The sequence below is a fragment of the Saccostrea cucullata genome, unplaced genomic scaffold (assembly GCF_032062105.1).
Source record: "Saccostrea cucullata isolate Sc308-1 unplaced genomic scaffold, CSIRO_AGI_Scuc_v1 ctg413, whole genome shotgun sequence".
Lineage (NCBI taxonomy): Eukaryota > Metazoa > Mollusca > Bivalvia > Ostreida > Ostreidae > Saccostrea > Saccostrea cuccullata.
Window position 1 is genome coordinate 245,610 of NW_026927571.1, and position 21,216 is coordinate 266,825.

The window sequence follows — 21,216 nt, forward strand, 5'->3', positions numbered from 1 at the left end:
ACATCACCAGTATAAATACTAAATAAAAATGATAATTAAATTATCATAATAATCTTACCTGTATGGGTTTCGTAGCTTCATCTTCTGTCATGGAAGTTTCTTCTTCATCTCTAGGCAAATCTACAGTGTCTTGCAGTTTGGTGCCAGCTAGAGCTTCTATCTCCTTCAGATCATCTGGATTAATCCCACTAATACCACTATTGTTGCCCCCTTCTTCAATCACACTAACAGTACTAAATCGCACACTTTTACTTCCGTCTGGAACAACTTTATTTCCTTTGAAGTAACCCTTCAATGGTTTACTTATTGTCTGTCGGCTTGAAGGTGCTTCTTCATTGCTTTCATCTTCATCTTTTCCTTCTCCTCTTTCTTCTTCCATTTCATTTTCTATCAACGATTCAACAGAAGTGGAAGGTGCTTCTTTCCGATTCGTTCCTCCATTAACAGAATTTCCACTTTCCTGGATGTCTTCGACTTTCTCAATGTATTCTTGCCCTGACTGTTCAGATAAGCCTCCAATCTGAGGCTGAAGAGCTTCGTCATTTTCCTGTGTAACATTACTGCCCTGGTCTAGAACTGTTGCTGGCTGACTAACCTCACTCTGTATCTCATTCTCTGAGCTTCCTGTAACCTCCAGTCCCTCTAAGCTCACTTTATCCTCTGCAGACTCTGACTCCTGGGATGATACTTGTATATCATTATCTTGGTTTACTGTTGATGTACCTTGAACATTATTTGTCAGATCAGAAGATGGATTTGAAGGCACTCCTGGTTGACTGTTTGTGTACTCCAGAGATGCATCTTTGATACTTTTCGCAGACTGGTTCCAATCAAATCTGGTTAAAACTTGTCTCCTACAGTCAAATGTCTGAGTTTACAATAAATAAATAATAAATAAAACAAAATTCAAATTAAAGTATAAAAATACTTTTGGAACATGAATTAGGTATACACAGTCATCTACATACCAGTAAATCATTTTTTTTTTACATTTGATACCTAATTGAAACGGGGGCCAATGGACCTTAATGGTTATCTGAATCATCCTAGACTAATTTCAAACTGATGAATTATGATTTAAAATAATGCCAATAATAGTTAGTGTAAAATGTAAGACTTGTCAACAAAGAGATATAATTTTGACGCTTGTTTTTTAGTTATCAGAATCTTACTCGGCGATTTATCCATATCATCTTTAGTACAGTTCTGATACATACACTTATGTTTACCTCAAGTGGTTTTCCTCTGGTATTAATTGAATCATCCAGTCTCCACCTTGCTCCAGATCAGTAGAAGAGCTTTCTGCCTCTTGCAACATGTGCACTTTCTCTGACAGGACTTCAGATACTGTGGTCCAGACCTCTTGAACAAGGCCTTTAGTGGCATCATCAGTGATTTCATTATAATTCCACAAACCAAATGTTTTATTCTGAAATGATTCAGGTGATTTAATTAATTTAGACTTTATATACATGATATAAAAAGAATAATTTATACTTAAACTATAATTAGATAGATGATGATTTCTGTCATGGAGACTAAACAACATGTATATTATGCTCATTTTTTTTATCCCCCCTCCCCTCTTTTTTTAACAGAATTCTATAATCATGATAAAAATTTAATTCATCGAAACCAAATCTTAATTTTAACTGTGACAAGTTTTTGATCTAAAATAAATACTTTGTGTAAAATTTCAGTGAAAGTTACTGAGTAACGGCTGTGCTGTTTCACGTAAAGGGAGTCGAGGACTGTCGCCCACTTAGCACCATAGAACCTGGGTATAATTAAGTCCCTGTTCTTTGAGCCTCATATGGCTTGGAGAAAATTTTTTTTTAATAAATAATCAACTCATTTAAACAATGCCAATGTTGAATAGGCCATCCTTGCTCTATCAATTGCATTCTTAATCAAATATGTGTACATGTAATTAACAATGCAAGTATATGTACGGAAACATAAAACATTATGAATGACGAATAATTGATAACCTGGATTCTGTGTACTATCTCCTGCTCCCACATTTCATCTTCAGAAGAATAGTCATGGATTCCAAAGAATCGCAGAATGTTCCTAGCAGTGGACATCAGACAAAGTTGTAATTGACTCGGTGTTGAGAATAGCCTTATTTCTTCCTCCATTTCTTACTATTTTACTTCAATATGTATGTAGGTCACTCAGTTCTGATTATTCCTGCAATATACATTTAATTCAGTATCAATCTGCTGGGAAGCATGGGGGGAAAAGACACACAAAACCTAAATTGGAAATAGGTGGGAGGGGTATGGATCAGGCATAAACCTGAAGACACAAACACTTTTGCTTTATAATTGCATGGAGGAGAGTCAGCAGTTTACTAATATAACAATTTAAACAATTACAAGTTAGGTCATTTTTAAAAATTTCTTTCAACTTGGATACACACGAAAGTCCATTGTGGACATTTATCGGCAAGGGCTATGTACATACTTTGGTTGCCTTCTCCCAACCGACTGGCTAAAAATGACCCAACTAAAAAATTTTAACCTTCGGAAACATTTTTTAATGAATTCCGGAAACAAAGTAAAGAGAATTCAGCATTTGATTATATTGAAATTTTCTGAAAAAACTACAAAGAATCAAACCAATTTTTTCACCCTGGGTCAGGAGTAGTCAGGAGAAGCAGAGGGCGGGTAAACAAACACTGCTTTGAAGTCAGCCTAAGCTCCACAAACTACCCTCAAAAAGCTCACTGGCTATATTGTTTTATTTTACGCAGAAAGGCTTGTCAAGAATAATTTGTCTTCTTCTCATTTTACCGCCACTATACTATATAAACACATAGTATTACATGAAAGGGGGGGGGGTAAATAAAAAAGAACACAGATTAACCACAACAACCCCCTGTGACTTACGTTGTTTGTTGATAACCAACAAGCATGATGAGATGATTACAAAGCACAGAGACTTGTTTCGTATACAAGACACTCCTATTAAACAATAATGTACATGGTACAGGGAAAGCAAGTTTCACAATAAAAGTTTACTGATAAAATTGCGAACTCGTGTGCCTTTTCACTGCCTTTCCACAAGCCCCAACATTTTGTGTCCAAAATATGCGTAAGATTTAAGTTAACTAAGGAAGAAAAACTCTTTCCCTTCTATTCTTCGAGTATTCTTCGAGTAAGGAACATCTACTAGGAGATTAAAATACTTGTAAATGAGATTATTCATACTTTTATTTGGCTTGATAATATCAATACCTTGACACCACAATACCACATCATCTCATGCCATTTTCACCGCTCTGTTGTCTTCTGCTGCATTTGGAATTTCTGTATTCTGAACCCGATCTTTTTTGTGGGAAAAGGGGGAGGGCACAGGCGCTTGACGTTTTTTAACCTTTCTTTACATAAATAAAAATTAATATAGTATAGGGGATATATTTATTTGTGTAAAGAAAGGTTAAAAACGTCAAGCACCTGTGGGCAGGGGAGTAAAAAAGAGTATGGCCAGAGCTAGAAGTTTGATTCATGATACTATGTAATGAAGTATTTTTTATTAAAATTAAAAAGAAATTAAATGAAAATTAGCATCATCAAACTTCACACAAATGCAAGTTCAAGATATTTATTAAGTGTAGATTTACATAATGTTTTACTATTTACGTTCAAATTAATTTTTTCACCGATTTGGAACTTAAATATCCCAATTAATGTTTCTATAGTTAGAGTGACTCAGTTTAAAATGTGTCTGATATTTATTGCATAGTCGGAAAAAAAATCGGTTATTGTTTTAAATCTCGGATATCTATGAAACGTGATTGATTTAAGTTGTGTTATTTACAGGACCGTCCTATCTTTTTATAAAGTAACAAAACAAATAGAAAGATTTTTAAAAATTTTTAGTTAGTCTTAACTTATCAAAAATAAGCTATCTATGACTTTTCATTGAATGAAAACGGAACACAATTCTTAAAATATGTTACACATTCAAATTATTCCGCCGAATGCACTTCTTATATTGGCGCTTTTTTTTTAAGTGAGATTTATTGACATCATTTGGTAAGTTCATTTATAAAGGGTATGTAAAATTAAGGAAAATAATTATGTATACTTTACAAGCATGAGTTTCAATCAGGCTCCAGGCCTAGCTAAAAATCGATCGTTTGCATTGTACATTTCATAATTTAATGCGCAGCACACGTCTTCTTAACACATGATATATGTGATTTTCATTAGAAAACCATGGAATATTTGGATTAAAACATGTTCTTTTTGGATAAATTCACTCATGCATTATTCCGCCAGAATGGCGTTGTCATGACGTCATAGTAACACCTTTGTAAACAAAACGTTGAACACGGATTTTTACATAATATACACCCAATACCGTGCATATGCAAATGGATTTTTACTCCCCATTTTGAAAGGAATTGTTTGGATTAATTTGTTTTTTTTCCAAAAAGGTAACTAGCTTATTGTAATTCCGACATCAAATTCAAGCCTACCCGTGTTTTTCTATGGAAGAGCAACATGTTATTTATGAAAACAATTTTGAATAAAACGTTTAAAATTTTGCTAAATATTGTTTTATAAGTTGTATTTGATAAATATATGCCATAGAACTAATAGTAATTTGTAAGACTTATACTGGAAACAATATCAAATATGGCAAGTAGGTTTCTTTGAGCTACTCGGGCAGTTGTTTTATGAAATTTCATTGACAAAAGCATGATGTTTGCTTCATCCACAGATATTTTTAAAGAAATAATTAATTAACGATTCCAATTAATGCAATCATATGTGGTGAATTTGTATAAACTTAACATTATTGACAAAACATTGCAGATCATGAAGCACAAAACCGAACCCCATCTTGTTTTTTGACGTGAGTACAACGTTTTGACGCTCTTCGCTCATTGGATAACTCAACTTTTGAGAACCAATCAGTACGAGCAAATTTGAGCCAATCGGCAGCATGTATATTCCCGAAAAAGCATATAAGCACGAGATCTCTAGGATTCAGCATCAGTTGCATTTAACGCATTGAGAAGGAAAGACGCAAAATGAGAACCTCCAAGATCATCAGATCGTCCGCCATTCTTGGCACATTTTTGTCAACAACAGGCCGTGCCCTGCATCTAGACATGTTGAAGTAAGTCAATGAAAATATAATATTATAAAATATTTGATAAATAACGTCAAATTATTTGTTGCTTTACAAAAGAGCGTCCTTAGCAACGCATATATATTGTTTTGTTTACAGGCTGGGATGTGATGTGTGGCAATTTAGTAAGGAGATAGGTGCCACATTAGGGGTAAGTTGCTTACTGGAATTTAATGAGTTTTTTTTTATGTATTCAGTGTTCTTTCCTTTTATTGTGTTTGTGTTCTATCATTCAGTCTCTATAAACTTTCTAACTCTCCCTTTCTTAACTTTCTCTTAGCGTGAGCTGCTGTCGCTCGGTGAGAGAGTCTACAGCTTTACCACAGCCACTTCTGCTGCTGCTCTGTCTTTCTTCTCGGCAACAGATCTGCTCTTCTTTCTGGCCTTTCTGCTCTTTGTTGTTTCGTTTATTGGTTGTGTTCAGTTTGTTCGTCAGTTCAACACTACAATGCAAGACCTCAGAAGAAAAATGGCAGATCTTGCTGAAGGTTAATTTTGTTGAATTTTCTTTGTACTTTTTGTACAATTTCCATTTTACGGTGGCATCTCATATTTTATCCGAATATATGGTTAACTTTTCTTTGATTACATTTTCAGAGAACGTACAGATGAGGCTTATTTTAACAGCTGTTATGAACGATGCCGAGGAAGCCGAGAAACTATTAGGTAAGTATGACCCCAGCCCCCAAGAAATTCATATACTGGTACATAAAAAATCTTACACTTATCATTAGCTCATAACAAAGGATTGAATTTTGCTTTACGTTTTATTATTATCACTTGTCTATTTCATTGTAGCTTTGAAATTGAGCGCCCTATCCCAGGAACAGGATAACTTGAGCAAGTGGCTGAATTTCCACACCGACATGTTCAGCATCAGGTACCATTAATAATTATTTTACCCCAATTTATTTTTGTTTTAGTTGCAAATGCTTTAAAATAAAGACAAAATTATTTACAGTTTATAATTTGATTTCAGACTGAACAACATGGAGATCCAAACTCACAAAGCACCACAGAGCCGTAGATACAGAAGATAAAGAATTAAGCCCTAGTGATCTTGAACTCTGCATCATCATTTTATTTTTTATTATATTGAGCAGTTTTAAGATAATTATGTTACAATAAAGTGTTGTTACCTGAATTTTTTGTTTCGTTAGAATTTTTCCTAACAATCACGAACATCGGAGCTAGAGAGTAACTGAACAATTGCAAATTATATATGCATTTCAAGTAATCAGTTACAAATTCGTGCTTTTTTCTTAAAATTCAGAAGCAGAAAAAAACATCAGATGCTGTACAATTACTGCAATGTTTAAGATGAAAAGTTGTAGATTAATAAACGACTGGTATATGCGCTAATTCATTCAAAGAAACCGAAAAATTAAGTTTTAATAGCAAATTCAAAGTCAGTGTTACAAAAAGTAAAGCTTTATATATCTCTCAATTCAATTTCAAAGCGCATGCAAATAAGTGCAAAGTTTGATACATTGTACTTGAATTCAAAGGTAAAAATTTTATATTACCCAAGAAAAGACCTTTTCACAATAAATGCACATTTGAAGGATGAAAGTCCTATAGCACCATCCGTTCAAAAGTTATGGCCAAGGTTAAAGTTGGGCAAAATTTTTCAAAAACGAATTTAACGCCAAGATCACGAAGATGTCAAATATGTTGGTACCAACCACTAAGGAATGCAGAGACATGTGAAATATGAAAGCTATAGTTCCAATCAATCAAAAGTTAATGACAAGGTTAAAGTTTCCGCTGTCAGATAGACAACTACGACAGACAGACGGACAGACAGACAGGATCTTATATAAAAAAAAAAAGATGCATACAGATTTCTCAAAAATAGAGAAAAAAGATTTTTCAATAATTCTTTCCCAATATAACTTGGTAAAATAAGGTGTATCGGGATATAATCTTTAGGTAAACTTAAGTTAAAGACAAGAGGCCCATGAGCCACATCGCTCACCTGAAAAGCCTTGACCATGCTATTCTTAACCAGATTCCCCCCCTTGTAATACCTACTGTGACCCCATCATACCCCACAGGAAATAATTTGAACAATTAAAATCTACACTACCCCCAGGATGCTTCCACATAAGTTTCAGCTTTTCTGGCCCAGTGGTTCTTGAGAAGATTTTTAAAGATTTTTCCTATATACTTCTATGTAAAACTTTAATTCCCCATTGTGGCCCCGCCCAACTCCCCGGGGTCATGATTTGAACAATTTAGAATCTACACTACCCCAAGATGCTTTCACAAAAGTTTCAGCTTTCCTGGTCCAGTGGTTCTTGAGAAGAAGATTTTTAAAGATTTTTCCTATATATTTCTATGTAAAACATTGATTCCCTATTGTGGCCCTGCCCAACCCCCGGGGGTCCTGATTTGAACAATTTAGAATCTACATTACCCTAGGATGCTTCCACATAAGTTTCAGCTTTTCTAGCCCAGGGGTTCTTCATCAGAAGATTTTTTTTATGACCCCACCCGATTTTTGTCTTTTCTTGATTATCTCCCCTTGTGAGAGGACTTGGCCCTTTATTTCAACAATTTAAATTTTTCTTCACCCAAGAATGCTTTGTACCAAGTTTGGTTAAAATTGGCCCAGTGGTTCTTGAGAAGAAGTCGAAAATGTGAAAAGTTTACAGACGGACGGACAGACAGCTGGACGGACGGACGGATGACGGACAAAATGTGATCAGAAAAGCCCACTTGAGCCTTCGGCTCAGGTGAGCTAAAAACGTATTTTAAACTGCCATTTTCAATGAAATTGAAGAAAGTCGGGACTGTTATAAATATCGGATTCAATTCAGAAAAAGGGAAATGTATTAATATTGCCTACAGTCTCTCAGAAAACGGAAGTTCGTATCTTCTTGAATTGAATTTCATGTCTACAAAAGTCTATTATAAACTTTATTGACGTATAGGAATTTCTTGTATAAAGCCAGTAATGTACATATAGGATCTTTTTGTTTACTTGAGTCATGGCGATTTATAAATTTCAGGTCATTCAAATCTTTAATATATGTAGTTAAAATTGGGGGATTATTTTTGACATGGAATTTTAAACGCGGTTTGTTAATTTTTACTACCCATGCAGATCAACTCGTGTGGCACATATCACGTAATATCCAAATCCAGATTAAGTTATCAACAGAATTTAGTCATTGAATACTACATGGAATAATTGTACCGTGACATAATTTCGTCTGATTGAAAAATTCTGTTCGACCCAGGACATAGGGGGCTAATTGTGATTGTAAAGTGTTATAATTAATTACATGTAATTAAGACCGACAACAAAGTGAATGAATCTTAACGGACCAACAATTATAGAACAGCATGTATGGAACTTGCCCAAACATTGGTACGTGTTTGTAGCCCCCTGCTGTAGAATTATACAGTATATATATGGAAATGACAAAATCGGTCACTTGCAGGCATTTAAAATTGCTGAATAAGGTATGTAGCAAATTATTAATATACAGATTAATATTATTAATAATATCTCATTGAAAATTGCTATTTTAATGATATCACTGATTATAAAATAATTTAAAAAAAAAATACCAATGTAGTAATTTTTTTTTATTTTTTACCTCTTTTTAAAAATATATATAAATTTTAAATATAAATTGATATATATATATATATATATATATATATATATATATATATATATATATATATATATATATATATATATATATATATATATATATATATATATATTTTATTATTGAAATTTTCTATTTATTCTTTTTAAAAGTAAAACTATCGGAGAACTATGCCTGCCGACATCAATGTATCAGCAACATGTACCCGATCAGATTCCAACAACCGAACACTGCGAGTGACTATTAACATTAGAGATTCAATTTGTGTAAAGGATTATTCCAGTTTTACCATTTTTGAGGCAGCAGCAGAGAATTCGTGAACTATGTTGTAAATTAGTGAAGTCTTAAATGACAAGATTAACTGTTTCCAGTTGTCCATATGTGTGTGACATGTCGTCAAGAGCCATCTACAGTGACAGTAATCAATCAATCAATCAATCAATCATTGGCATTATCTGATTATATATGTGTTAACCAGTGACAATTATCCGATAAAATGTGTTGACCGTTGACACACATTCAGTGCATCTCTTCGTCTGTGAAAGTGTTAACCAGAGATTAGCATCATTCAAACCGTAGACCAAAGGCAATGCTCGGCTCCGCTCTACATATCTCGTTAATAGTTAATTTTTTTCATGTTGTGGGTTCTTTTCTCTTACTTTGTACATTTTATTTTTTACTTCGTTGCATTTGGCCCCATGCTAAAGGCTTCTTTATAATTCTCCTTTATTTGTATTTGTATTTCTTTAGAATAATTTATTTTTCAAAACAACCACCACTGTGGCAACGCACTTTGAAAAAATTACGCACTTTGAAAAAATTTTTCAAAGTGCGTTGTAACACACCACCAAGTAAAGGATCAGAATACAACAACATAGAAAAACGCAAAAGAAGACAACAAAAGAAACACAAAACCAAAAAGAAGAAATATTGTTAACATCCATCCCCTCGAAACAAAGGGAGGGGAGGGGCAAAGAACAATCTTTTTTTCAGTGTGTTTTACTTCAGAAGTCAGTTGGGTTTTTAAAATTGTTATTATTTGAAACAATGTTTTTTGCATAATGAAATATATATTTTTTGGAAATAACAAATTCATTTTGCAGAAAAATTCTACCCTTTTTACCAGTAGTTTAAAATGATTAAATAATGCAAAGAAGGAAATCAATTCTAAATTTTGATTAGGTATATGTCACGAATATGATAAAAAAAATATTTTGTTGAAAAACAAAGTTTCTTCTAGATATATAATTATGAATTTATTTTATCAACCCAAATGTTCGTCCATCAAAGCAAAAGTTTATCGTAATTTAGATTTTTTTTATCAAATCAAAATAATACAATCAAAGCAAAAGATGCGTTACTTTTGTTCCTAAAGACACGTTCTCTATTTGCTAATCAGTGTATCTGATCACTTAGTGAAGTCTGATTAATTTTTTTATCAAAGCAAATCTGTGATATATTTGTTACGCTCATCAAAGCAAATCTAAGATATATTTGTTACGCTCATCAAAGCAAATCTAAGATATATTTGTTAATTTGCTCATCAAAGCAAATCTGTTTTATATCATATGTTAATTTTCTAATCCAAGGAAACCTGTCCTATTTTTGTCCTTTAGAAAAGGTTGTGCTAATGTTTGTTTTTTGTTCATCAAAGCAAATCTGTGATATATTTGTTAATTTGCTCATCAAAGCAAATCTGTGATATATTTGTTAATTTTAATTCATGTGATATATTTCTAATTTGCTCATCAAAGCAAATCCGTCCAATTTTTGTTCTTGTGCTAAATATTTGTTCCGTTATTCATCAAAGCTAATCTGTGATATTTTTGTAAAGTTTGCTTTTGAAAGCAAATCTGTGATAAATTTGTTAATTTGCTCATTAAAGCAAATCCGTCCTATTTTTGTTCTTTAGAAGGTTGTGCTATATTTGTTCCTTTGTTCATCAAAGCTAATCTGTGATATATTTGTTAATTTGCACATCAAAGCAAATCTGTGATATTTTTGTTAATTTTGCTTATCAAAGCAAATCTGTTATATTTTTGTTAAGTTTGCTTTTCAAAGCAAATCTGTGATACATTTATTGAATTGCTCATCAAGGCAAATCTGTGATATTTTTCCTTTCGTTCATCATAACACATTTCTTAATTTGCTCATCAAAGCAAATCTGTGATATCTTCGTGAATTTGCTCATCAAAGTAAATCTGTGATATTTTTATTCTTTAGGAAAGGCTTTGACATGTTTGTTCCATTTTCATCAGAGAAATCTGTGAAATATTCATTATCAAATCACTTGATACCTTGTGTATCAAACCAAATCTGTGATATTTTTTTAATTTGCTCATTAAATAAAATCTGTGATATTTTTGTTAATTTGCTCATTAAAGCAAATCTGTGATATTTTTTGTTAATTTTGTTTATCATAGAAATTATATATATATATTTTAATTTTTTTTTATTTAGGATATGCTTTGACATGTTTGTCGCTTTTTCATTGAAGTAAATCAAATTCTGTTATATTATATTTATTTTTTATTATGCACTTGAAAGCAAGTCACTTGTTACTTTGCTTTAATCTTAAGGTAGTAGGGGATTTATTTTATTTTATTTTATTTGCTTATCATGTTTTCAAATATGAAAACAAGCCTGTTATTTGAATTTTAAAAATATGTTGTAAGTATTGTTCATTGAAACTAGTTAATGGTCTGATTTCAGTATACGTGTTCATAAATAAAGTATAGTAATGGAACAGCGTTTCGTGTTTTTCAATCACAGAGATAAAAATTTATGATAAACTAAATTTAAATTTATTTATTCACAATATTCTGAAATACGGGATTTAAAAAAATATTCACGTTTGTTTGTTTGTTTGAATTTTGTTTCACGTCCCTCTCGAGAACTTTTCACTCATATGGAGACGCCACCACTTGCTTGTTGAGAGATGCAAATGCTGTCCTATATACTCGGCACTAGGTCCATTGAGCAGGGAGAGATCTTTAAAACCATAGTCTTAGTAATAATAAAAGAGCATTTTACTGATCATCTTTCATAAATAAATTTATCGCCCGCATGGCGCAGTGGCAGTGGTTAGAGCTGCGAAGTAGGAGTTGATCCTTAGTCGCGGGTTCGAATCCCTCTGTGGGACGTGGAGACCGGTCTTTCGGATGAGAGATGCAAGTCAGATTACAAGGTCAGAGATCTTAAATGTCACACAAATAAAAGGCTCGTCTAAATGAACATATCTATATCAATAAATATACCTTTTGAATATGAAAACAATTAAAAGCATCAACCAAAAATTCAAGTTTTAATAACTTTTAAATTAAAAAAATTGAAATTTTTTTGTCAAAAGTTTTACAAATATATAAGGTTATGGAAAATAAGGGTCAAAATTAATACTAGTAATACTATTAATACTAGTAATACTGGGTACCCATTGGAGGGTTTTGCCACAAGAACACATGTGAAATGTAAAAACTCGATCATCTACTGTTCAAAATTTATGAACTCAATCTTAAAAGTGTCTTATTTAATTAAAACTAGACCAATCTCCATGGTGAAAGACTAAACGTCAGCTTCAGAATTGTTGGTTGCCAGAGAAATGTCTTGTCACAAGGAATATACATGTGAAATATGAAAAACATGGCCTCATACAATCAAACGTTATGGACAATATTAATTTTTTGTGGACAGCTAGACAGACGGACGGACAAGGCACTAACTATTTACCCCTAATCTTATATTATAGGGGCATAAAAACCTGATATCCATGCCAGAAAAATTATATCTAAAAGGAGTCGACTTGGGTACCAAAGGTTACTGAATTCCAATTTTAAAAAAAAAACTGCAAGAGGATTAGCATATTCAATGAATTCCACTAAAAATTATTTTTAGAAACTTTGGCAACACATCTTGTCAAAATCGAAAACAGATATTTAGAATTATGTATTTTAGTAAAGATTCCATATTTACCAATTTGAATTTAGATTTTAAAAACTGTAGAAAGAGTAGCAATACCAAAGAATTAAATGGAAATTTCGTTACTTAACTTTGAAATTTCTTCAAATGCATACCTTGGTCTAAATCTAAATTGCCTGTTTATCCTAATTTTATCATAATTAGTGTCAAGGTAAGGAAAATCTCACACATTTCTTTTAATTTGTTACAGAAGTTTTATAATTAAAAAAAATATTTTAAAATATATTTTTCATTTTTAAAAGTAGTATTTTGGCTGTCCAATAATTATTTAGGAAAAAAACTATTTCAATATGGCGTTAAATCTGCGGGAAAATATGATATAGTCGTATACCCGAATTAAAAATTCTTAAAATTTAAATACCCAGCCCAGCTCGCACATGTTGACTTTTCTATTGACAAAACAGCGTGACGTCAGGCGATACGCTTAACTTCCTAGATACAAATATTGGCATCGCCTGTTTCTAAACATGGCGGGTGAGAGGTGAAATACAAGAGGAGTGGATTGTTCCATTCGATTAGGTAGGGTCAATTACAATTAAATAATTAATTAATCTGTGTATCTTTCCGAGTATGCAAGGAAAAAGGCTATTACTGATTTTTCCACGTGCAGTAAAGGTAAGGATGTCGAGTTATAACTTGTATTGATCAGTTTTACCTTGCATGTTTTGTGTATATACCTGTTGAGCGCAGGTGAAAACTCGAAAAAGTGGCATTAATGACATTTTGTTTTAAAAAAAATATAATAAGACTGTATAATGTTGTCAAATTTTTGTATATTCTCTTCTAGCTCAGTATATAGTTGTAAAAGTTTTCTAAATTGGGCTATATTAAAACCTAGTCTGTATATCTATATACTTCAAGGTACGATGGAAATTTAAAGAGCGTTGAAAGTACATAGAAACATTGATTTGAAAGTCTTATTAAGGCCAACTTTTTAAGTATATGGAATCGCAAATAAGTACGCTGTATAATTATATAGTCTTTTATTTGCTATTCGAACAAAATCTATCGGAAGTTTCGTGTAACGATGTATAACCGCCGACTCTATATACTCATGAATCTTTAATGAAACCATTACCAACAATAAATTGTATAATTAATCACTGAGGTCTTATTTATTCGCTCAGACTAAACATGATTAGATTTCCAGATAATTTTAGGAGATTATATATTATCCTGTAAAATTACTAACACGCAATGGTATAGGTAACAGCAAATCCAAATCACAGGTAGACGTATTTGATGAACTTCTTATTGAGCATCAAAACGTTCCGTGTTTTTAATTTTCCTGGAGATTTATGCATAAACATTTTTTTGCTAGCTAAGAGACTCTTTGGATAATCCGTGATTTTTCCGCGTCTTTCAAGAGGAAAATTACATATAATTTGGATTTTCAACTTATAAAAAAATATTCACACACTTTATCAAGTGAAGCGTTTTTAAAAGCCGCGTTGGTAATAAACTCTAAGATAAACTATGAGAGGTTTAAAGGTCCTTCCTTTCTGACTATAAATGTCAATAGGTCTAGGTATAAAATAAATATCCAGAAGAATTTTCTTTTCAGGGGGATCTTGGCTTTGTTTAACGGAGATAATACTTTTTAACCCAAAGTAGACCAAAATTGCTATCATAACAAGCATCTAATCGACAATACGAGGGTTTTACAATGTTTGTTAATTTAGAGATATTGATAAAATTAATCTTAGGACCACTGTCTTTTTTCAAAAATCAAAACATTGAATTCATTAGCATTTTTTAATCAGGCTATCTAAGACATAGAATAATTGAAATGTAGCCTCTTTTGATAATTGTAAAAGAATATTGATAAACTTCAATGTTTATATTGCAAAAATCACTGTCTTTTTAAAAATAAAAAAAATTATGCATGCATGAGCATTTTAGTGTGCAGTCTATCTAATACACAAAATGCGATAAAATTAAAATTAGTCTCTTTTAATAATTATAAAAACATTCATATTTGTGTTACAAAAATCACTGTCTTTTTCAAAAATCAAAATTGTTGCATTTATAGGCATTTTAAATGTAAAGATCGAGTATTGAACATAAAGTATGCTTTGAAATTGAAATACAGCCACTTCCGTATAAACTACCTGTCTACGTGAAATAACATCGATATTCCTTTTCATAAAGCTAAATTCATGATCAATTTCGGATTCAAGGTTGGAGGAAATTCTGTTTGCTAACCTGTTCAAGAACAAATGCCAGATTATGTTGTATTAAGCGAAAATCATTGCTTTGATATTGATTGCATTCGATGCCCAAGGTAGAATATCTATGGTGAATCTCAATTAAAAAAAATTCTTGTGTCGAGACAATCGTGAAGCGAAATACTTTCTAACCATCTAGGTATAATTTAATGCAAACAATAAAAAAATTCTCTACCTATCAACAAACCTCTCTCTCCCTCTCTCTCTCCCTCTCTCTCTCCCTCTCTCTCTCTTACACACACCCATTTTCACAGTCCACACAGTCAAGTCAGCTTTAATTTAAGCGTACCTAGTTTTGAAGTTTTTTAAAAAAAATATATATTTGTCCTTTCAATAATTCTCATAAAAGGATTCTTCTATTCAAGTTAGATTGATTTACTGCGAATTTTGTATTAAACATAATGCATGTCTATTGCTGCAACACGCCAGTTCACCTATGCACTTCTAATATCTCAGTTTACCTGTACGTATACATTCCTTGATTGGTAAGATGGAAAGACATTTTTAAAACGCTGGAATCTTTAATTTCTTTGTATATTCAGCAAGTTTCAGATGGAATCTTGATATTAAATGGCATGGTGTTCCTAAAATATTCCAGCATTTTATATTCGACGAGTTTTAATAAAAAGGCAATAAAAGTTTCTAAAATTCATCCGAGTGACCTTACTTTATGAAAAAAGTTATTTAAACCCCGGGGTAAAGTCCTTGTTTTTCAATGTACAAGATGACAGTGATTTAATTTTCTGTTCTGAATGCCTGCAGTGATTGGATATTTTTGTATCGATTTTCCGATATAATGGGTAAAAATGTGTTGCTAGTGACAGTACCATTGACTTTATAGATACTAAGTGGATTGTGTCATCATTAGCATCTCGTATCTTCTATTTAACAGGCTGGGAACCAGGCAACAGTGCCCTGTTACAGCAAATAGAGAACCGAGATGAGCGCCAGGAGGAAAAAGAAGGACGAAAAGCCACCGCCCGCCACGGGCCCAGGGAGTAAAATCATCTCCCTCCCCGATCCCGTCAAGAAATACCTCAAAAAGCTCCCCGATGGCAAGAAAATCCATTTGAAATTCGGTAATGGAAATTGGAAATCGTTGCCAATTGAAATTTACAATAATGAAGAACTTAGTCAGCTGGCAGTGAAATTTACAGCGGAAAATAATCGTCTGAAGAGGCTTCCGAAAGGAATAGCAGCTCTGGATAATTTGGAATCTATTGACATTACCAACAACACGCTGTCAACTTTCCCAGGTTCTGTATCTAGAATGAAGAAGCTTGAAGTTTTGACAATTAAGAACAATGCAATTAAGAAATTGCCGCCAGCAATACACAAATGTACAGGATTACAGAAGCTGTATGCCTCAAATAACAAGATTCGTTCTCTTCCAAAAAACATTGGAAAGTCTTCCATTGCTTACATGGACTGTTCGTCAAACTTGATCCGATCCATCAAGAAAGGACTCTACGAAATGACCGCTGAGGTGGACCTATCGGACAATCGAATCACAGAGATGCCAACAGCAGCCGTCAAAAAACCCAACATACAAAAGCTTAATTTGGCGCAAAATGGCGTTACTTTGATTCCCGAGAATATCGACAAACTCTCGCGTCTCACGTGGTTAGACCTTTCGCATAACGCCGTACAGGAACTTCCGGCGCAGATAGGAGGAGTACGTTACCTCCATTACCTGAATCTTTCCCATAACCACATCAAAACCTTACCGGAGGAAATTTGCAATCTAGGATACGCACTTGACCACCTGGACCTCTCTCACAATGAAATACCGGTGTTACCAGACGGAATCAAGAGCCTTCGAAAGTTGACTTATCTTGACGTTTCCAAAAATGAAGTTGAGTACCTCCCCGAGAGCATAAGAGATCTTCCGTGCTTAACCACAATAGGAGTTTCTGAAAATCAACTTCGATCGATGAAATTTGCAGTGTATCTAAAACAGTTAGAACACCTGTATCTCTCGAAAAATTCGATCGAGGTTATACCAGATGAGATTGATCAAATGAAGTCGCTTATGACACTTGATCTTTCGTGGAACAAAATTAAAGAGGTACCTGGTAGCATAGGAAACGTTAAAAGTTTGAAGAGTTTAAACCTGTGCGGAAATAAGATCTCTACCATACCAGAAAGCCTAGGTCAAGGTCAAGTATTGACATTTTTAGATCTATCCCACAACCGCTTAACAGTGCTACCAACGGACCTTAGAAAATTACGAAATCTTGAAACTTTCCATGTTAGTCATAACGAAATTGCGCTCATGCCGAAATCCATCGACTTTTTGTATCAACTACGGTCTTTGGACGTTTCGCATAATGGTCTGAATGAGTTGAACCTCCCAAAAACTCTGACACATCTAAACCTGTCAGACAACCCTCTATCCATCAACCCAACCGACCTCAGGTCCGCCATTGTTGTCATGGGCGACAAAGATCACCTTAGAAACCTGACGTCACTTTCACTTTGCAATCTTGGTTTGGATGAGATTCCACCAAGCGTTTTCAACCTTAGATGCCTTAAACACCTCGATGTTTCAAACAATTCGTTAAAAACATTGACAAACAACGTTTGTAAAATGAGAGGTTTAGCATCCATCACTGCATGCCACAACGAAATAGCAGCTCTACCTGATAAAATAAGTGCGCTTAAAAAATTAGAGAAACTCCATGTTTCTCACAATAGCCTCACTGACTTTGCACCAAGCCTAGGACGCTTGGTGTCCTTGTGCGATCTTAATATGTCAAACAACAAAATCACACTTTTACCAGACAACTTTGGCGATCTAAACAAATTGATTTCTATGGATCTCTCCGAGAACGAGCTCCTAAATTTCCCAAAAGATCAAATTGATGTTCTGGCTTCTTTATTGCAGCTTAATATTTCCAAGAACCATATTGACCAAATGCCGATAGAATTTCCTTATCTTTATAGACTCAAAGTACTCAGGGCAGCAAGTAACGACCTCAAGTCGATCCCAAACGACATGGATAGAATGAAATCATTGGAAATTCTGGATCTCTCGGATAACATTATCGAATCCTTACCGGAAAAGATCTGCAAAATGCCGGAACTGAAAGAGATTAATGTTTCCGAGAACAAAATCACCAGAGGCTGGCCAAAAGCTTGGGAAAATCTTCGTCAAAAAATAAAAGTTGAAAATGCTGACCAAGAGAGTTTTAAGGAACGACAGCCGCGGGAACGACCGAGCGACAAAGTGGCAGAGACACAGGTCAGTCCAAAGTCAGCAAAACGCGGGAAAAAGAAAGTCTCGCCAATCGGAACGCCTCCCATCAAATCTCGCGAGAAGTCTGCTCCTGTGAAATAGACTGATCAGCCCAATACAATGGATTCTTCTGTGGAGAATGTATACATATTGGTCCTTATGAGGTGAACAATTAAAAACAGAAGGGCATGCATTTGTATTCTTTTTAATTTTAGCAGAATTTTCTTTATACACATGTACATTTAGAATTCACAGTAATCAAATCTTTACTAAAATGTCTTTATCTGCTCATTAATATTAATTTGTGATTTAGATATTTTTTCTAGTCATGTTTGTATTCAATTTTATTTTTTTTTCTAAATACTTCATAATTTTTCAGTTCTTTTTCTGTAGGTGCTATATACATGTATTATTTTCCAACTACAAAAAACGTAAACCTTTTTTCCCCATAATTTTAAATGTCAGTTAGTGTTTTCATAATTTCATTTTTAAATCACTTCACATTTAATTGGGATGTTTAATCATACATAGCCTATGTAAATCATCTTGCAGCTGATTGATTTTCCCACCCTGGATAGGCGTATCAGCACCGTATCTACCCCGGCTATAAATTCCAATTAAAGGCCCATCAACCCGCTCTGATATAAAAAACAGAACAATACATGCAGTTGATCAATTCCTTATTACACTCGACCTCTGGGACAGACGTATTTAGGTCTGATTTAAATATCCGTATTTTATTTTATCATCTTTGTTAAAAGGTTCTTGTTATCTAACAGAGTTTATCAAAGAGAGATCACAATGATTTAATGTATTAATGCGTCTAATGATATAACAATGCCTGGTGCTATTTCCAGAATGCCTTACTGACACTGTTAATGAATTGCTCACATCAACAGACTTGTTTTGCAAAAAATTGATATATTTTTAAATTCTAATGTATACTAGTATTTCGAGCATTCATTGTGCAAGTTTGACGTTTATCTGGTAGCCTGTTTCCCTTGCCTACCCATAATGCTCCACAATTGCGAAGCATTTCGGATAGGCCAGGCAAACAGACTAGTTTATCCCGATATTTAATTATTTGTGTGGATAACCCCACCCCACCCCCTTTCCGTGCTACCTTTCATGTTTACAATATAATTAAAGCTTTAAAGTTGTTGCATTTTCCCCATTTCAAGTGCATTTTTTTTCGTAATGTGTAGCATTTTAATTCTGTTCTTAGCATTTTTTAGCTAATTTTGTAATTACGTGTATACATCGTTGACATTTTATGAATATCTGTGATATTAGTATAGTTGTTAATATTGTACAAAGCATGGCAATAAATGACTTCTTAGTTTAATGTTTTATTTAATGAGAGAGAGAGAGAGGGAGGGAGAGAGATGGATTCCTTTAGATTTTAAGAGTATCCCTAGTCAATACCACATTTTTGTAAGTATAGGTTGTATATATAGTTGTGTTTCTAAATTACTACTATACAGAATTCAATGCAGATCATCCCTGGTAAAATTGAATGCTAGGCTATCTTTAAGTACGTGACATAAAATTTCACAAAAAATCTTTTGTGTATTAAACCTCTTGTGCTGTATGTTCTTAACTTCAAATTAACTGTCATCAATTGAACCTACTCAAACTTAGACATGTCTCTCTGTGAATGCAGCGAGACGGTTATAAAGAACGTTCTGTTTACTTATTGTAATCGAAGCAAACAATCGTAGGTAAACTTTGAACAAAAGTTATTTTAACAAAACCAGGCTTCAAGACGTCTTCAAATTTGATCTATTGGTTTTTCTTATACCATTATTTAAATGCAAGACATACAGTCGGTGAAAACTTTGATATACGACAACTCTAATATTATATTGTGTGGTGAGACACCAGCTAGCACCATATCGTCCTGTTACCAATTACCCTCAAAGACAAAAATTTCTCGGTAGAAATTCAAACTTAATATAATTTTTCGAAATTGGGCATGAAGCAGATTTCATTAGAATCAATCACTGGCTTTGCGGGTATATAGTCCAGAAAACTTGAGCTATTATAAACTATCCATCGTTCTATTCTATTCAGATTCAACCAATTTACATTAAAGTATAATATATATTGTTTCAAAGGACATGACGGAAAATTAAAAGATGTGAAGAAAATATAATTATCGGTATAAATAACTAGTTATTATTTATTTCTAATATTCTAATAATGATATAATAATGAAGGTAATAAATAATATACTTTCAAGTAATTTGATTGATTTGATTCGTCTTTAAAAACACTGAATTACCCGCTAAATAATGAAGCCACTCCCTCCAGCGTAGCAACGGTCAATCTTCTCCACCGAGGTATGTCTGGAAAACTTGATTCATTGTAAAACAATATACAATCAATCAACAAGAGGCCCGGGGGCCACATCGCTCACCTGAGGACTTGCTATGAAAAAACACAACCTTTGATCGACCACTTTGGCCCCACCTACCCCATGATTTTAACTATCTTGAATACACATCACCTGATGATGCTTCGGTGAAAAAGACCAATCATAGCTTTGCTGTTCTTGAGAAGAACATTTTTTCTATATATTCCTATGTAAAACTCTGATCGACCATAGTGGCCCAACTCCTCAGGGGTCATGATTTGAACAAAGTTGAATCTACACCACGTAAGGATGTTTCCATTTAAATATGATTTATCATCATGTGTCTTTTCTGTTTTTGAGAAGAAGATTTTTAAAGATTTTCTAAATTCATTCGTATGTAAAACTTTGATAGTCCATTGCGGCCCCGCCCTACCCCCGGGGGGTCATGATTTGAACAAATTTGAATCTACAACACCTACATATGCCTCCATATTAATATCACTTATCATGGCTTTTCTGCTCTTGAGATGAACATTTTTGAAGATTTTTCATATATATTCCTAATATGTAAAAATGATCGACCATTGTGACCAAACCCTACCCCAGAGTAGAATCTACACCACCTGAGGATGCTCTCACATAAAT

At 33.5% G+C, this 21,216-nt stretch overlaps 3 protein-coding genes across 7 annotated transcripts in view; 2 read left to right on the forward strand and 1 right to left on the reverse strand.

The window, feature by feature from the left end:
* LOC134274803 (inactive rhomboid protein 2-like) overlaps window positions 1-3,297 on the reverse strand; it is a 48,758-nt gene extending 45,461 nt beyond the window's left edge. For 2 of the 4 annotated variants that reach the window (XM_062757034.1, XM_062757038.1), the window contains exons 1-4: window positions 3,259-3,297; window positions 1,992-2,193; window positions 1,230-1,429; window positions 59-854 (exon numbers count right to left, since the gene is read on the reverse strand). In XM_062757034.1, the coding sequence (XP_062613018.1) occupies window positions 59-854; window positions 1,230-1,429; window positions 1,992-2,141 (1,146 nt within the window). In that variant the 5' untranslated portion in view covers window positions 2,142-2,193; window positions 3,259-3,297. Of the gene's footprint in view, window positions 1-58; window positions 855-1,229; window positions 1,430-1,991; window positions 2,194-3,242 lie in introns of all 4 variants that reach the window. The other 2 variants (XM_062757037.1, XM_062757035.1) reach the window with 2 other exon arrangements.
* A 1,505-nt stretch (window positions 3,298-4,802) lies between these two features.
* Window positions 4,803-6,214, forward strand: LOC134274812 (uncharacterized). The gene is made up of 6 exons (XM_062757047.1): window positions 4,803-5,136; window positions 5,248-5,299; window positions 5,429-5,636; window positions 5,746-5,814; window positions 5,947-6,028; window positions 6,128-6,214. The coding sequence occupies exons 1-6, from the start codon at window positions 5,048-5,050 to the stop codon at window positions 6,186-6,188; spliced, it is 561 nt and encodes a 186-aa protein (XP_062613031.1). The 5' UTR covers window positions 4,803-5,047; the 3' UTR covers window positions 6,189-6,214.
* A 6,986-nt stretch (window positions 6,215-13,200) lies between these two features.
* Window positions 13,201-19,560, forward strand: LOC134274804 (leucine-rich repeat protein lrrA-like). Of its 2 annotated transcripts, none has more exons than XM_062757039.1 (2): window positions 13,201-13,268; window positions 15,870-19,560. In XM_062757039.1, the coding sequence occupies exon 2, from the start codon at window positions 15,918-15,920 to the stop codon at window positions 18,315-18,317; it is 2,400 nt and encodes a 799-aa protein (XP_062613023.1). In that variant the 5' UTR covers window positions 13,201-13,268; window positions 15,870-15,917; the 3' UTR covers window positions 18,318-19,560. The 2 variants fall into 2 exon arrangements, with proteins under 2 accessions (XP_062613023.1, XP_062613024.1); XM_062757040.1 differs by lacking the exon at window positions 13,201-13,268 and adding an exon at window positions 13,311-13,364.
* The last annotated feature ends 1,656 nt before the right edge of the window (window positions 19,561-21,216 follow it).

Excerpts from the sequence above, each read along its gene's own strand:
- LOC134274804 (XM_062757039.1), top strand. The coding sequence starts at position 15,918 with ATGAGCGCCAGGAGGAAAAAGAAGGACGAAAAGCCACCGCCCGCCACG.
- LOC134274812 (XM_062757047.1), top strand. The coding sequence starts at position 5,048 with ATGAGAACCTCCAAGATCATCAGATCGTCCGCCATTCTTGGCACATTT. Across the intron at positions 5,300-5,428 it reads AGATAGGTGCCACATTAGGG|CGTGAGCTGCTGTCGCTCGG; the intron begins GTAAGTTGCTTA and ends ACTTTCTCTTAG. Across the intron at positions 6,029-6,127 it reads ACCGACATGTTCAGCATCAG|ACTGAACAACATGGAGATCC; the intron begins GTACCATTAATA and ends ATTTGATTTCAG.